Source organism: Oncorhynchus masou, chromosome 29 (assembly GCF_036934945.1).
Source record: "Oncorhynchus masou masou isolate Uvic2021 chromosome 29, UVic_Omas_1.1, whole genome shotgun sequence".
NCBI lineage: Eukaryota > Metazoa > Chordata > Actinopteri > Salmoniformes > Salmonidae > Oncorhynchus > Oncorhynchus masou.
The window spans coordinates 67711887-67729326 of NC_088240.1; the positions used below are offsets into that span (position 1 = coordinate 67711887).

The window sequence follows — 17440 nt, forward strand, 5'->3', positions numbered from 1 at the left end:
CAAGGCAACGATTGCTTGTTGTTTGTCTTTTTAACTGAAGTGGTTTATTTTCCTTCTAATAAAACATAATAGCTGTATTGTGTATTGGCTATTCAGCTGAGACGTAGAAGTGAAGGCTGAGTCGAAGGATTTAGTTCAACCTCAATCGAGTATATCTATGATGTATTAAAACAACCCAAAGCCCAGACTATGCCAGAACGAAGGGACAGAACACAGATAACATTCGTCCATTGACCGCCATTAATAGACCTAAAAACACACTTCATGAAATGGTAGCTAAATCATTATAAAACATCGAAACATGTGCCATAAGAAATTTCCACCCCACAAAAATACAATTTAACTAATCACTCAGAAGTTCAGTATGAAAGGTTTATTGGTCGGTAAATAAAGACACATTTAACTCCTACATACAAAGATGTAGATGGACGAGCAGCATTAAAACAATCAGTTCAGTCCTTTCTCTAAGATTGAAGAAATGTCCCCTCAGCAATCACAGCTAGTGAAGACCTGGTATATTCAACATTACCCTCGCGCAATAGACAAACACATATATATGTTATCTTTATACAAAGGCGAGAGGATGGCTATTAATCAGTATACAGTTGCAGTCGGAAGTTTACATACACTTCGGTTGGAGTCATTAAAATTCATTTTTCAACCACTCCACAAATCTCGTTAACAAACTATCGTTTTGGCAAGTCGGTTAGGACATCTACTTTGTTCATGACACAAGTAATTTTTCCAACAATTGTTTACAGACAGATTATTTAACTTATAATTCACTGCATCACAATTCCAGTGGGTCAGAAGTTTACAGACACTAAGTTGACTGTGCCTTTAAACAGCTTGGAAAATTGCAGAAAATGATGTCATGGCTTTAGAAGCTTTTGATAGGCTAATTGACATCATGAGTCAATTGGAGGTGTACATGTGGATGTATTTCAAGGCCGACCTTCAAACTCAGTACCTCTTTGCATGACATCATGGAAAAATGAAGAGAGATCAGCCAAGACCTCAGAATTTTTTTTTTTGTAGACTTCCACAAGTCTGGTTCATCCTTGGGAGAAATTTCCAAATGCCTGAAGGTACCACGTTCATCTGTACAAACAATAGTACGCAAGTATAAACACCATGGGACCACACAGCCGTCATACCGCTCAGGAAGGAGAAGCGTTCTGTGTCCTAGAGATGAACGTACTTTGGTGCGAAAAGTGTAAATCAATCCCAGAACAACAGCAAAGGACCCTGCTGGAGGAAACAGGTACAAAAGTACCTATATCCACAGTAAAACGAGTCCTATATCGACATAACCTGAAAGGCAGCTCAGCAAGGAAGAAGCCATTGCTCCAAAACCGCCATAAAAAAAGCCAGGTTACAGTTTGCAACTGCACATGGGGACAAAGATCGTACTTTTTGGAGAAATGTCCTCTGGTCTGATGAAACAAAAATAGAACTGTTCGGCCATAATGACCATCGTTATGTTTGGAGGAAAAATGGGAGGCTTGCAAGCCGAAGAACACCATCCCAACCGTGAAGCACAGGGGTGGCAGTATCATGTTGTGGGGGTGCTTTGCTGCAGGAGGGACTGGTGCACTTAACAAAATAGATGGCATCATGAGGTGGGAAATTATGTGAATATATTGAAGCAACATCTCAAGACATCAGAAAGTTAAAGCTTGGTCGCAAATTGGTCTTCCAAATGGACAATGACCCCAAGCATACTTCCAAAGTTGTGGCAAAATGGCTTAAGGACAAGAAAGTCAAGGTATTGAAGTGACCATCACAAAGCCCTGACCTCAATCCCATAGAACATTTGTGGGCAGAACTGAAAAAGCATGTGCGAGCAAGGAGGCCTACAAATCTGACTCATACACCAGCTCTGTCAGGAGGAATGGGCCAGGGGAGGCTTGTGGAAGGCTACCTGGGGACGTTTGACCCAAGTTAAACCGTTTAAAGGCAATGCTACCAAATATTAATTGAGTGTATGTAAACTTCTGGGAATGTGATGAAAGAACTAAAAGCTGAAATAAATCACTACTTTTATTCTGACATTTCACATTCTTAAAATAAAGTGGTGATCGTAACTGACCTAAGGCAGGAACTTTTTACTAGGATTAAATGTCAGGAATTGTGAAAAACTGAGTTGAAATGTATTTGGCTAAGGTGTATGTAAACTTCCGACTTCAACTGTAGATGAAGGATCAGGAGAAGGAGGGAAGAGACAGATAAAATAAATATCACTGTGATAGGCAGTAAATTATCTCATGTATTGCTCTCTCTCTTCTCTCTTACCTCATATTTACATTTTTTTTTATAAACAAATCTATTCCGAGCATTTCTCTGCATGTATTCTCTACCCTCGAACATAGGAATAGATTTCCATATCTTGGGTTTGTTTGTCTTCGTATCTGTGTGAATACATTCTCAACTATCTTGTCTAGTTGGTCATACAGGTGGATATCTCCTCTCACCAGCCTTTTACATTGGTGTCCCAAATAGCACTCTACTCCCTACATAGTGCAGGGCTCTTGTCAAAAGTAGGCAATAGGGTGCCATTTGGGATGCTATCACTGTCTCCTTTACATCCGAATCCTCATTCTCCCCCCTCTCAGGTGTCTAATGGTCTCCAGCCCCTCCAGGGTAGTAGTACTGTAGTTACCACTCCTCTGAGGCCTGGTCCTGCTACTGTTCTCTATACAGGTGGAGGTGGGTGCTGCATACTCTCTCACACACACACACACACACACACACACACACACACACACACACACACACACACACACACACACACACACACACACACACACACACAGGTGTCGTCTGTCTGCGGTCTTCTCTGGAACTGTAATGCCTTCTCCCTGGACAGGGTCATATTCACCTATCGGAAGAAAACAGACTAAAACAGGGAGGGTTTACCTGAACTTCTCCAACACTAGTTTTTGTTTTCTGTTGCATGTTTTGCTACAGTATGCACTAATGAATACCACCCAGGTGAATTTTGTTTTTCTGTTACGTTCTCTTCCTGCCACTAGCCTGGCCTTTGGCTCCTGGCTGGGCCCTGGGTTTGGGGGCTGAGAGGGCCCTGGGTTTGGGGGCTGAGAGGACATGGGTTACCAGGTCCACTCTCTGCTGTAATATACCAGTTAGCAGGAACTCAGCACTGAGGACAGGGAGAGAAGCAGAGAGTGCAGGAGCACAGAGAGACCAGTCCTCCCCACATGATATCACTAGGGTCCGGGCCTGGGCCTTCTGAGAGGAGGGCATCTTGGAGAGGAAGTGAGCTCCGCTACAGACAATGATGTCCTTCATCTGGGCTGGCTCTGGCAACACTGACCTGGTCACATGGACCTCATAACCCTGAGGGAGGAGAGGGCATGCTCTTATTTGGAGTTTCATTTCCCTTTTAAATTTACAAATCAGTGTCATCACTAGGGCCAGTTTGATAAACAGGAAGTAAAAAGGAAAGAATAAGATAATAGCCTGATTGCTGCTCAGTCAGAACTGAGCTTATGGGAGACCTGCCCATTAAACACAACCACAACATTAACAGTTAATGCAGCTTGCCTGCCCTGCCTTCTCCAAAAGACCATCTGAGAAGTCTGGTCTTTATATTTAATACATTTGAAAACATTTCTAAAAACCTGTTTTGTTTTGTCATTATGGCGTATCGTGTGTAGATGTCATTATTATTGTTTTTATTTTAGAACAAGGCTGTAACGTAACAAAATGTGGAAAAAGTCCGAATACACTATGTACATATCTACCTCAAATACCTCATACCCCTGCACATCCACGAGGTACTGGTAGTCCTTGTATAAAGACAAGTTATCATTACTCATTATGTATCTATTATTACATGGTTAACTTTTCTACTATTTCTCTGTGTTCTTTCTCTCTGCTTTGTTGGGAAGGGCTCGTAAGTAAGCATTTCAGTAGTCCACACCTGTTGTTTAGGATGCATGTGACAAGTAACATTTGATTATACAGAAACCCATCATCTCAGGACATGGCTTTAGTGTGTCTTGTGTTTTCAACAGTGTATGGTGTGTAGTCGTAGATAAAAGGAGGCCATTGGGGAGTGTGGATTGTTCACACAGTATGCAGAATAAGCTCTGGGTGCCTGTGAGTCATTATTTGCCTAGCGCCTGCACTCTCCTAGGGGTGTGTGTGTGTGTTGAATAAACATGGATGGGAGACACAAAGATAAAAGCAAAGCGGGGAGCACGCGCACACACACACACACACACACACACACACACACACACGAGTTGGGACATTAACACACAAACATAAAGGGATGAATTGGACCGCTGGATGGAGGAGGAGGAGGAGGAGAGGGTGTGTGTGTACCTGTAGTAGAGGTTGAGTGCTGGCGGTCCTCAGTGATTCCTCCAGACAGAAGCTGAACTTGTTCTCCTGCTCCCTGTCCTTCACCAGGTACCTGTCAGTAGGTAGGAAACTACCCACCTTACCACACTGAGAGAGGAGAGAGAGAGAGAAGAGAGGAGAGAGAGGAGAGAGAGAGGCAGTGTGCGTCAGAGAGAGAGAGGGGAGGTGTGAGGGGGAAAGAGGCAGTGTGCGTCAGAGAGAGAGAGGGGAGGTGTGAGGGGGAACGAGGCAGTGTGTGTCAGAGAGAGAGAGGAGGTGTGAGGTGTTGGGAGGGGAAAAGAGGCAGTGTGTGTCGGAGAGAGAGACGAGGTGTGAGGGGAAAAGAGGCAGTGTGCGTCAGAGAGAGAGAGGGGAGGTGTGAGGGGGAAAGAGGCAGTGTGTGTCAGAGAGAGAGAGAGGAGGTGTGAGGTGTTGGGAGGGGAAAAGAGGCAGTGTGTGTCGGAGAGAGAGACGAGGTGTGAGGGGAAAAGAGGCAGTGTGCGTCGGAGAGAGAGAGGGGAGGTGTGAGGGGAAAAGAGGCAGTGTGCGTCGGAGAGAGAGAGGGGAGGTGTGAGGGGAAAAGAGGCAGTGTGCGTCGGAGAGAGAGAGGGGAGGTGTGAGGGGAAAAGAGGCAGTGTGTGTCGGAGAGAGAGAGGAGGTGTGAGGGAAAAAGAGGCAGTGTGTGTCAGAGAGAGAGAGGGGAGGTGTGAGGGGAAAAGAGGCAGTGTGTGTCAGAGAGAGAGAGGGGAGGTGTGAGGGGAAAAGAGGCCGTGTGCGTCGGCGAGAGAGAGGTGGTGTGAGGTGTTGGGAGGGGAAAAGAGGCAGTGTGTGTCGGAGAGAGAGAGGGGAGGTGTGAGGGGAAAAGAGGCAGTGTGCGTCGGCGAGAGAGAGAGAGAGGTGGTGTGAGGCGTTGGGAGGGGAAAAGAGGCAGTGTGTGTCGGAGAGAGAGAGGGGAGGTGTGAGGGGAAAAGAGGCAGTGTGTGTCGGAGAGAGAGAGGGGAGGTGTGAGGGGAAAAGAGGCAGTGTGTGTCAGAGAGAGAGAGGGGAAAAGAGGCAGTGTGTGTCGGAGAGAGAGAGGGGAGATGTGAGGGGAAAAGAGGCAGTGTGTGTCAGAGAGAGGGGAGGTGTGAGGGGAAAAGAGAGAGTAGGTGTGAGGGGAAAAGAGAGAGGTGTCGGAGAGAGAGCGAAATAGAAAGTACAGTGAACAAAAAAAAAAAAATAGGCTCTGACTCCAACCACCCCATTACACGTAACAGGGATGTGTATTCTATTTTTACAATCTTCAGGTCATCCATCTTCACTTCCTGGTGGGGGGGGCAGGGACTAACCTTATCCAGCCAATCGGTGGTGACGACGGGCACGCCACGGGCCACAGCACACAGGAACTTGACGGTGCGTCGGATCCTGTCAGTCACCAGGTGGGTCATGTCGGCCACGCCCTTCGCCAGGCTGCCCCCCAGACGAGACACCACCTTTCCCCCCTCCTCATCCACCACTCCTGTAAACAACACCTGAGAGGAGAGGGGGGGTCAAAGGACAGAAGGAGGGACAGAATGAGGTATAGAGAGTAAGAGGAAGGGAGGGCTTTCAAAAACCACATACATGACTGTGCAGAGAGATTAAATGCTCTAACACACAGACACTAAACACACACACACACGTCCATTAGCTTACCTTATAGGACGGCGTGGAGGCCCTAGCTCGGCCCAGTGTCCCAGGCGAGGAGAGAGAGGACAGGGGAGAGGCAGAGGAGGAGCGAGGGGTCTTGGCAAACGGTGATGATTCCACAGGGGCCCTACGCTTACCTCTGCCCTTACCTGTAGGGGTCTGGGGCACCTGAAGCAGAGAGGGGTAGGGGGTGGAAGAGAGAGGGGGGGGTGAGCGGGAGGAGAGAAGCAAGGAGATGGGGAAGAGAGGAAGAGAGAGAGAGACAGAGTCTCATTATTCAGTAATACAGGGTGTATACAAACTGACAGTTATGCACATTGAACCACTTAATTCATTACTTGGGCTGTTATGCAAAGATAGCCCGTGTACTCCCATGGCTGAGGGAGAGAGAGATGTCAGTGTACTCCCATGGCTGAGGGAGAGAGAGATGTCAGTGTACTCCCATGGCTGAGGGAGAGAGAGATGTCAGTGTACTCCCATGGCTGAGGGAGAGAGAGATGTCAGTGTACTCCCATGGCTGAGGGAGAGAGAGATGTCAGTGTACTCCCATGGCTGAGGGAGAGAGAGATGTCAGTGTACTCCCATGGCTGAGGGAGAGAGAGATGTCAGTGTACTCCCATGGCTGAGGGAGAGAGAGATGTCAGTGTACTCCCATGGCTGAGGGAGTGAGAGATGGAGCAGATGGAGAGAGAACATTACCACAGAATTAGAGTCCAAAACAGATTCCTCTTCTTTCTTTATGTGAACCGTCGACTGCCTGCCTCGGACTTTCCTCTGCACAGCACCAGCCTCTTCCTCTTCCATCTTCTCACTATGTCTCTCCATACTCTTCTCCTCCTCTGCTATCTTTTTCACCTGTGCAGTGGAGGCTCTGCCTCTCTTTGCTGGAGTGGATGCAGGTTTCTCCTCTTTCTCTCCTTCCTCTGCTGCCCTGCGTCTCCCTCCCCTCTGAACCTTTGCTTTCCCCCGGGGAACCTTGAACTCACTGCTCTCCTCCTCTTCCAGCCCCCTCTTCCTCCCTTTCCCACCTGTTTTAGACCCCACTCCCTCTTCAATCTGAGTTTCCCCTCCTGCTGTTGTAGTGGTGGATTCAGGTGTGTTGTCTTTCTGGCCGCCTCGGCCCCGGCCTCTTCCATTCCCTCTAGGAGCGGGGGAGTCCTCTGTTACCTGGGCTGGAGTGGTTTCTTCATCTGCTACTACAGGGTCTGGCTCATTGGTTTTGTCTGTTTTCTTCTGCCCTCTAGTGGTACCACCAGCCTCCTGAGAATCAGCCTTCTCATTAATCTCAGGGTGTGGAACCTCATCCTCAACCTTCTGGCTTCTCCTGCCTCTGGCTGTGGGCTTGGGGGCTGGAGGCTGCTCACTCTGCCTGTTACTGGGAGAGACAGACTCTGTTCCAGTCTTCCTCCTCCCTCCTCCCCTCCCTTTGCTCTGAGAGCTCACGCTAGCCGCGATACCGGTGGAGACCTCTGAGTTGAGGGAGCTGTGGGAGTTGGTGGAGCTGGAGCGAGAGCGGGTTCTCCTGGCAACAAACTGTTCGCTGGAGAGAATGTCCTGCACTGTGACCTCCACAGCAGTAGGGGGAGCCACAACCGTCCCGACCAACGTCCGTCTCCTGGTGCTATTGCGGGTGGGGTTGTCTGGACCAGGGGCAGACTCTGTGGTGCTGGTGGTCTTCCTTCCCCCTCTCCCTCTGCTCCCCTGGGTACCTATGTTGGAGGTGGATCTCTCAGAGCTGACAGAGTTAGAGCGAGACCTAGTTATACTTGCTGGGACTGGTTCTGGTTGGCTGGACAGAATATCAGGTTCAGTTTGTGGTTCAGTTGTGGGTGGAACCATGACGGTTCTCCTGGTGTTTGCTCTGCGACCTCTAGTGGATGTTTTTGGCTCATTTTCGTTGTCTTTCTTTGTTTGTTTTTCTCCTTGTTCCTTCGCTTGTCGTTCTTTAATCTCCTTTTCTTTCTCCTCGGCTTCCCTCTTTTCTCTTTCCTTCTCCCTCTCCAGTTTTTCTTTCAGGTTTCTCTCCTTTATTTCCCTGTCTAATCGCTCCTTCTCTTCCTTGTTCTTCTTCAGTCGTTCTCGCTCCTGTTTTTTCATCTCTTCTCTTTCCATTTTTTCCTTCTCCAATATCTCTTTACGCTCTTTTTCCAATCTTTCATTTTCTGCTTGTTCTCCCTCTATTCTCTCTTTCTCCTCTCTTTCCACCCTCTCTCGCTCCAATCGCACAAGTGCTTCCCTTTCCATGCTTTTTAGCTCCAATTTTTCTTGCTTCTCTTTTTTCTCCCACTCCAGTCTTTTCCTCTCTTCTCTTTCTTTCCTCTCCATTATCTCTTTTTCTTCTCTCTCTAATCTCTCCTTTTCTCGCTCCAGTCTTTCTTGCTCTTCTCGTTCCTTCCTTTCCCTCTCAAGCCGCTCTCTTTCCTCCTGTTCTCTTTTCTCTCTCTCCATCCTTCCTGTTTCTTCTCTTTTCTCTCTCTCCCTCTCTAATCTCTCATCTTGTTCTTTAAGTTCCTGTTCCATCCTCTCTCTGTCCTGTTGTTCCTTCATAACCCTTTCTGATTCTACTTTTTCCTTCTGCAACCGTTCCTTCTCAGCCTGTTCTCGTCTTTCCTTCTCTATTCCCTCTTCCTCCTCTCTCTGTTCCCTCTCAAGTCTTTCCTTCTCTATTCCCTCTTCCTCCTCTCTCTGTTCCCTCTCAAGTCTTTCCTTCTCTATTCCCTCTTCCTCCTCTCTCTGTTCCCTCTCAAGTCTTTCCTTCTCTATTCCCTCTTCCTCCTCTCTCTGTTCCCTCTCAAGTCTTTCCTTCTCTATTCCCTCTTCCTCCTCTCTCTGTTCCCTCTCAAGTCTTTCCTTCTCTATTCCCTCTTCCTCCTCTCTCTGTTCCCTCTCAAGTCTTTCCTTCTCTATTCCCTCTTCCTCCTCTCTCTGTTCCCTCTCAAGTCTTTCCTTCTCTATTCCCTCTTCCTCCTCTCTCTGTTCCCTCTCAAGTCTTTCCTTTTCTATTCCCTCTTCCTCCTCTCTCTGTTCCCTCTCAAGTCTTTCCTTCTCTATTCCCTCTTCCTCCTCTCTCTGTTCCCTCTCAAGTCTTTCTTTTTCTCCCTCTTTCTGTTGTTTCACACTCTTTCTTCCTCTTCTCCCTTGCTCAACCACCTCCACCTCTTCTTCTTTCTCACTCTCTCCCTCCTCAGGCACCACCTTCCCTCTCCTCCCTCTGCCTCCTGCGGTGTTCACAGCCTTCCCCTTCCCTCTCCTCCCTCTGCCTCCTGCGGTGTTCACAGCCTTCCCCTTCCGTCTTGTCTGTGTCTTTGGAGGCTCAGCGCTCTCCTCTTCTTCCTCTTCTCCTCTAGCTCCTCTTCTACCTCTACTGCTGACACCGCTTGTCCCAGCCTCCGATTCTTTCCCTCGCCCTCTCTGAGCCCGTCCTTTATCTTTGGTGTCCTCCTCTTCCTCAGTATGACAAGTACCCATAGGCTGAGTTTCAGCGGTGGAGATGTGTGAGCTGGTGAGGAACTCACTAGGTTGTGTCTCCTCCTCTCCTACTCTCCCTCTCTGGGACCTTCCCCTCCTTCTGGGTGATGGAGGTTTGAGTTCTTCCTCCTCATTGTCATCATCCTCAGCAGCAGCATCAGTAAACATGGGCTGGGTTTCAGCAGTGGAGAGGTAGGAGCAAACAGTCTGTGTCTCTTCCTCGTCTACTGTCTGTTCTTGGGACTGTCCTCTCCCTCTGGGTGAGTCTGGTTTGGCTTCTTCCTCATCATCACTCTCCTGGACCATGTTCAGAGTTTGAGCTGTGGAGAGGTATTGGTTGATCAGCACGTCACCAGTCTGGGTCTCCTGCTCCTCTTCCTTTCTCTCCCTCACTCCTCCAGATCTCCCTCTCCTTACTGGGGTTGAGGGCATGGCCCCAACCAAACCTTCCTCCTCTTCCTCATCGGCAGACATGGGCAGGGTTTCAGTCGTAGCAACATTAGACGTGGTGGGGGTCTCCTCTTCCTCCTCTGTGTCACTGCGAGGCTGGGCAGCATAAGCCTGTGTTGCCTCCAGGGCAGAGTCCACCTGCCTGTTCCTCCGGAACACCACAGACCTCTGGCCCAGGCCAGGCTCCTCGCTCCCCCCTCCAGATCCATAGGTCTGGGTGGCCTCCAGGTCAGAATCCCTATCTGGGGAGCTGAAAGCCTGGGGGCTCTCTGAGGCCTGGTCCCTGGCCTGGAGGCTGAGGTCCCTGCTGTCTGATAGACCCAGCTGGAAGGAGCCTCGGCTGGGCTGCTCCTCCCGGTCCTCCCCCAACAAAGGCTCCAGACCGTAGGGCTGCGTAGCATCCAGGGTTGGTTCCACTGGAAGGCTGCTCTGATGGCCCTGGTTCTGGGCCTCCAACACAAATGACTGGGTCTCGGCCACCACAAAGTCATCGTCCTCCTGGCTGTCTGATGCAGAGCAGGACAATGCTGCTGTAGGCCTCAGCACAGGATGGAGAGCTGGGTCTGAGGAGGAAAGATAGAGACAGGTTACAAATGAACACGGCAGTTTCCATTGGAAATGTATAATCTCTTGTCAAAGTCTATGCCTGTGTCCCAAATGGCACCCTATTCCCGTTATAGTGCAGCACTTTTGACCAGAGCCCTATGGACCCTGGTCAAAGGCTGTACATTACATTGGATTCAGGGTGTGATTTATGCAAACCATACAATCAATGACTTACGTCTGAAGGAGTCAGAGGGACTGAAGAAGGCCTGAGTCTCCATCTCCTCCTGTACTGACGATGCCAAAGGGGTGGAGCACTTCTGATGAGGGCCAGGGGAACCTCCCAGGGGGAGCAGCCCAGGGCCAACTGCCCCCTCTCTGAGCCGACATGCAGTCTGTCCCTGGCCTGCCTCTCCTGGTCCATCCTCCTCCGTATCACTGTCCACCCTGAAGTCACTGGGCTCACTGAGGTCCGACTCCGGGACCATCCCTGCTGGGGGCCGACACCGGGGGGGTTTGGGTTCCAACCTCTCCTCCTCAGCATCTGTGTCAGCATCAGAGTCCTGAGACCTGAGATCGATTGTCGTTGTTGTGGGTGATGGAAGCACGGCCTGTCGAGATGCCAACCCCGCGTCTTCTGTTACCGTGGCAACATTAGGAGGAGAAAGGTTCATGGTCTGTGTGGCGTCTTCCTCTAAGTCAGTGTCGCTGTCAGACCTGATCTCCAGAGGAGCAGCAGCTGCAGGTCCTACACTGGTGGGTGGATTAAGGAGCTCCGCTGTTCTGCTGCTGGCCGGAGGGGTAAACGGGTTGTCTTCTTCATCAGTATCACTGTCCAAAAGGATCTCCTGGGGACCAGCAATCCCTGTTCTGATCCCACTAGAATCTGATTCTGGAACTGTTTTGGAATGTGTGTCTGTGTCCTCCTCTTCCACATCTGTGTCAGTGTCTGGGTGGAATTCTACGGGTGGCACTGCAGGGGCAGGATCGTCTGGTTTCTCAGCCGGATCGGATACGAAGGAGGTAACATTGGTAGCACTGTCTGACACAACAACATCATCATCCACGTCTGTATCACTGTCCAGGTGGATCTCTGTTGGCTGCACCACTGGGACAGAATCTACTGGTTTCCTCTCCACATCGGCTGCAGTTAGCATTAACTTAGCGTCAACGTCCATAGTATCTCCTTCCTCCACATCAGTATCACTGTCCATGTGGATCTGGCCTGGGTCAGAGTCTGTAGTAGGAGGTTCTGTTGCGGCTGGTGGCTTAACACTTTTTACAGGTGCAGACAGCCCCATCTCCTCCTCTCCCTCTACGTCTGTGTCACTGTCCATGTTAAACGTGTCCTCTGTAGACACCATTGGTGCATCTCTCTCAGCTTGACTGACCTGGTTCACCACTGACACATCCTCTTTTCCTCTTGTCCTTTTCCCAGGTCCCTTCTCTCCTAGTGCCTCTGTGCCTTCCTTCCCCTCCTCCTCTTCTTCGCTGTCGTCCACTATCACTTGTGCTCTTCTTCTCCTGGGCTGCTGTCTCGGTCCATCCATGTCGCCCTCCTCCTCACTGACGCTCACTACTTTATTGGGTCTGTTTTTAGCAGAGGGAGTGATGGGTTTGTCGTCCTCACTGTTAGACATACAAGAAAAGGTGACTTCACTTTGAATACAAACACCCACTGTATTCTAATATATATATATAAATTATATTTAAAATATAATTCAATACTTAAGTGTTCAGTGTTGATATCAGGTTACTGAAGTGTAAATGATTGGATGGATGGGAACTTTACCCCTCTGGAATGACTTTGTTTGTAGGACTGAGGAATGTAGAACAGGTGGGACTGGACACATGGGAGTCAGAATCAGAGACTAACAGAGAAAAAGAGAGAGAACAATAGAGAGAGGGGTAGAGAGAGAGAGAGAGAGAGAGAGGGGTAGAGAGAGAGAGAGGGGTAGAGAGAGAGAGAGAGAGAGAGGGGTTTATTTCACTTTATATATTCACTTTATATATTATCTACCTTACTTGCTTTGGCAATGTTAACACGTTTCCCATGCCAATAAAGCCCTTGAATTGAATTGAGAGAGGTAGAGAGAGAGAGAGAGAGAGGGGGTAGAGAGAGAACAAGAGAGAGAGAGGGGTAGAGAGAGGGAGAGAGAGAGGGGTAGAGAGAGAGAGGGTAGAGAGAGAGAGGTGTAGAGAGAGAGGTGTAGAGAGAGAACGAGAGAGAGGTGTAGAGAGAGAACAAGAGAGAGAGGTGTAGAGAGAGAGGGGTAGAGAGAGAGAGGGGTAGAGAGAAACGAAAGAGAGAGGTAGAGAGAACGAAAGAGAGAGGTAGAGAGAACGAAAGAGAGAGGTAGAGAGAACGAAAGAGAGAGGTAGAGAGAACGAAAGAGAGAGGTAGAGAGAACGAAAGAGAGGTAGAGAGAACGAAAGAGAGAGGTAGAGAGAACGAAAGAGAGAGGTAGAGAGAACGAAAGAGAGAGGTAGAGAGAACGAAAGAGAGGTAGAGAGAACGAAAGAGAGAGGGAGAGAGGGAGAGGTAGAGACAACGCAAGTGAGAGGTAGAGAAAGGGAGAGGTAGAGAAAGGGGAGAAATAGATATTTACAAAACACTACAACAAAGCTAGATCAGATTACAGCAAGTGAAACAAAAACATAATTTTACCAAAGTACTTTCCCCGTTTGTCTCTCCGTCCCTCTCGATCTCCGTCGGAGTCAGACTCAGATTCAGGCACCAGTGTCCTCTCAGGCTTTGTGGGGGTTTGTTCCAACGACAGGTGTATGGCCCGAGTTTTACCTTTTCCACCCAGCTCAGTCGACAATGGTGCCCCCATCTCTCCATTGACTCCTCTACCCTCAGTCGGTCTCTCAGTCTTCGGTGTGCCAGTCTCTCGTCCCAGACCTTGGCCGCTAGGGCTTCCTCTGAACTGGGCCTTCCTGTCTGGCCCTGTCCTCCTTCCCCTTCCAGAGTGTGCGTTGGTCAGGTTCTGCATGTGCCCCTGTCCCCCCCTCTGGTCCACAGAGACATACTGGCAGGGGATGTCAGCTATTACCACACACTCTCCATCAGTCAGAGCGTAGCGGACGTGAGGGGTCAGTTTGGTCCGGCCCTTCCTTGTCCCATTCATGCTGCCCAGGTCCCACACTAAAGCCTCTGTCTCCATGCCGGCAACTTTGCCACGACAACGGTTGCCGCGAAACATTGAGATGGAGATGACGGTGTGTTGCTTGGATACAGAAGGTGCCATGAGGGGAAGGGAGCAGGAGTTTGGGTTTCGACCCAACACATTCTCTCCCTGGTAGAGAGGCAACTCTGAGAAAGAGGGGGAGGGGGGAGTATCAATAAAATACTGCTTTTAGCAGCAAATATAAACATGTCATAAACTAACATCACTATTTCATGAAAAACTTTGATAAACAAGTGTTTTATTTAACCAGGCAAGTCAGTTAAGAACAAATTCTCATTTACTATGAAAGTGGGTTAACTGCCTTGTTCAGGGGCAGAACAACAGATTTTTACCTTCGATCCAGCAACCTTTCGGTTACTGGCCCAATGCTCTAACCACTAGTCTACCTGCTGAATATCTCAAATCTTGTGTTGATGAAACAAAGTAAGAGGGAAAGCAATGCATGCAACAGAATGCCAGATATTGTACAAGTCTATGAGTATTTGTAAAGGTTAAAAGATTATATAGAAAGGCTGGGGACATAACAGGGCTCTACTCACCAGTCTCTGAGATGTGTTCATTTTTTAACACCCTGAGTTTTGCCAGTGGCTCTCCTCGCTTCTCTTTTCGCATCTCTCCATCCTCCTCCTCTGACTCTTCCAATATTGAGTCATCGATCAGCTGTGTTGCCTCCATTCACCCTTCAATCTAAAATCAGCCAAAGAGACAGAAAACATGGCAGTAAAACAGTCATTAGTTTGTCAGCTAAATTGTTTTATCGGGATGCACTGGCTGGCTAACGTTAGAAGATAGTCTAGCAAGCTAAGTTAGAAGCTACGTTTCTAAATTTGACTATGACTTATTCAGTAAAACAAGGCCACCAATTACCATAAAGAACACATTTTTAATGGATATTCACTTTTTCTTCAAAACACCAGACTTACTGTGCATGCATTTCGAACGACGAAAAACTAGTGCATTTCCGGTAGAATATCTGCCCGCCTTTGGTGGGCGGGTCCATAAGATTATTGGTCGAAACGGCTGTCAGTTATACTATTATTTGTGATGATTGGGTAAAAAGAATCTCGATCATCATAATTAAGGATTTGATTGGATATGAATGTTATGACTTGGGCATTTATTGGCGCTCCGGGTGAGTCGAGATTTGACATAAGGACCAATGGAATGGTCTAAAATGTTCAAACTCCGCCCACCCTGGATACCCGGCCATGCAATACAAATTCGACTATTTTTACCGCGCTGGACAGACAAAGGGGCGTGTTTCTCCACTGAAGCGCTTTTTCTCCTTTCGGAGCGATCCAATGAGATTTTACTTTTATTATAGGAATAGGAGTGAATCTTTCCATTATTATTCGGATAGTTTGGGAACCGGTATCATTTGCATCAGTGTTTACACAGCCATTTCCCTTCTCTAGTGTCTGTTCTCTGTTTCATTTATGAACGTGTATTATTTGAACGCATTACTCTGGGTACACACTTCCCAACTCATAAATGTTCCCTTATGGTGTTCCATTTTATATTATAACAATTGAATGGAAAGAGTAAGAGCAAACCATTCTTAAATATAATTTTCTGGCTATTGCATCATTACTAATACAGGCCTATTCTATTGTGTTCATGAATATTCATAGTTTTGTTCAATTTTGAGGCAGTTCAAGCCTTATTGCTGCACTTCAAATCAAATCAAATCAAATTTTATTTGTCACATACACATGGTTAGCAGATGTTAATGCGAGTGTAGCGAAATGCTTGTGCTTCTAGTTCCGACAATGCCGTAATAACCAACAAGTAATCTAACTAACAATTCCAAAACTAATTTCTTATACACAGTGTAAGGGGATAAAGAATATGTACATAAAGATATATGAATGAGTGATGGTACAGAGCAGCATTGGCAAGATACAGTAGATGGTATCGAGTACAGTATATACGTATAAGATGAGTATGTAAACAAAGTGGCATAGTTAAAGTGGCTAGTGATACATGTATTACATAAGGATGCAGTAGATGATATAGAGTACAGTATATACGTATACATATGAGATGAATAATGTAGGGTATGTAAACATTATATTAGGTAGCATTGTTTAAAGTGGCTAGTGATATATTTTACATCATTTCCCATCAATTCCCATTATTAAAGTGGCTGGAGTTGAGTCAGTGTGTTGGCAGCAGCCACTCAATGTTAGTGGTTGCTGTTTAACAGTCTGATGGCCTTGAGATAGAAGCTGTTTTTCAGTCTCTCGGTCCCAGCTTTGATGCACCTGTACTGACCTCGCCTTCTGGATGATATCGGGGTGAACAGGCAGTGGCTCGGGTGGGTGTTGTCCTTGATGATCTTTATGGCCTTCCTGTAACATCGGGTGGTGTAGGTGTCCTGGAGGGCAGGTAATTTGCCCCCGGTGATGCATTGTGCAGACCTCACTACCCTCTGGAGAGCCTTACGGTTGAGGGCGGAGCAGTTGCCGTACCAGGCGGTGATACAGCCCGCCAGGATGCTCTCGATTGTGCATCTGTAGAAGATTGTGAGTGCTTTTGGTGACAAGCCAAATTTCTTCAGCCTCCTGAGGTTGAAGAGGCGCCGCTGCGCCTTCTTCACGATGCTGTCTGTGTGAGTGGACCAATTCAGTTTGTCTTTGATGTGTATGCCGAGAAACTTAAAACTTACTGCCCTCTCCACTACTATTCCATCGATGTGGATAGGGGGGTGTTCCCTCTGCTGTTTCCTGAAGTCCACAATCATCTCCATAGTTTTGTTGACGTTGAGTGTGAGGTTATTTTCCTGACACCACACTCCGAGGGCCCTCACCTCCTCCCTGAAGGCCGTCTCGTCGTTGTTGGTAATCAAGCCTACCACTGTTGTGTCGTCCGCAAACTTGATGATTGAGTTGGAGGCGTGCGTGGCCGCGCAGTCGTGGGTGAACAGGGAGTAGAGGAGAGGGCTCAGAACGCACCCTTGTGGGGCCCCAGTGTTGAGGATCAGCGGGGTGGAGATGTTGGGGGCGGCCCGTCAGGAAGTCCAGTACCCAGTTGCACAGGGCGGGGTCGAGACCCAGGGTCTCGAGCTTGATGACGAGCTTGGAGGGTACTATGGTGTTAAATGCTGAGCTGTAAAAAAGATGAACAGCATTCTCACATAGGTATTCCTCTTGTCCAGATGGGTTAGGGCAGTGTGCAGTGTGGTTGAGATTGCATCGTCTGTGGACCTATTTGGGCGGTAAGCAAATTGGAGTGGGTCTAGGGTGTCAGGTAGGGTGGAGGTGATATGGTCCTTGACTAGTCTCTCAAAGCACTTCATGATGACGGAAGTGAGTGCTACGGGGCGGTAGTCGTTTAGCTGATTTACCTTAACTTTCTTGGGAACAGGAACAATGGTGGCCCTCTTGAAGCATGTGGGAACAGCAGACTGGTATAGGGATTGATTGAATGTGTCCGTAAACACACCAGCCAGCTGGTCTGCGCATGCTCTGAGGGCGCGGCTGGGGATGCCGTCTGGGCCTGCAGCCTTGCGAGGGTTAACACGTTTAAATGTTTACTCACCTCGGCTGCAGTGAAGGAGAGACCGCATGTTTTCGTTGCAGGCCGTGTCAGTGGCACTGTATTTGTAAGTCGCTCTGGATAAGAGCGTCTGCTAAATGACTTAAATGTAATGTAATGTATTGTCCTCAAAGCGGGCAAAAAAGTTATTTAGTCTGCCTGGGAGCAAGACATCCTGGTCCGTGACTGGGCTGGTTTTCTTCTTGTAGTCC

At 48.2% G+C, this 17440-nt stretch overlaps 1 protein-coding gene across 2 annotated transcripts; it reads right to left on the reverse strand.

The window, feature by feature from the left end:
• Positions 1–351: 351 nt before the first annotated feature.
• LOC135520370 (mediator of DNA damage checkpoint protein 1-like) lies at positions 352–14659 on the reverse strand. 2 transcript variants are annotated; one of them, XM_064945867.1, is made up of 10 exons: positions 14615–14659; positions 14231–14378; positions 13169–13816; positions 12293–12371; positions 10739–12129; positions 6739–10520; positions 6046–6207; positions 5700–5882; positions 4354–4479; positions 352–3360 (listed from the first exon to the last, which is right to left on the reverse strand). In XM_064945867.1, exons 2-10 carry the CDS (start codon positions 14364–14366, stop codon positions 3013–3015), a joined length of 6855 nt encoding a protein of 2284 aa, XP_064801939.1. In that variant the 5' UTR covers positions 14367–14378; positions 14615–14659; the 3' UTR covers positions 352–3012. The 2 variants fall into 2 exon arrangements, with proteins under 2 accessions (XP_064801939.1, XP_064801940.1); XM_064945868.1 differs by having other exon boundaries at positions 14559–14626.
• Between the last annotated feature and the right edge of the window lie 2781 nt (positions 14660–17440).

What these genes read in the sequence shown, in the direction of transcription:
- LOC135520370 (XM_064945867.1), bottom strand. Translation starts at nt 14,366, where the DNA reads ATGGAGGCAACACAGCTGATCGATGACTCAATATTGGAAGAGTCAGAG. An exon ending in CAAACGGGGAAAGTACTTTG is followed by an intron (nt 12,372 to 13,168) that starts GTAAAATTATGT and finishes TTTCTCTGTTAG; the next exon opens with TCTCTGATTCTGACTCCCAT. An exon ending in TTTTGGACTCTAATTCTGTG is followed by an intron (nt 6,208 to 6,738) that starts GTAATGTTCTCT and finishes TCTCTGCTTCAG; the next exon opens with GTGCCCCAGACCCCTACAGG.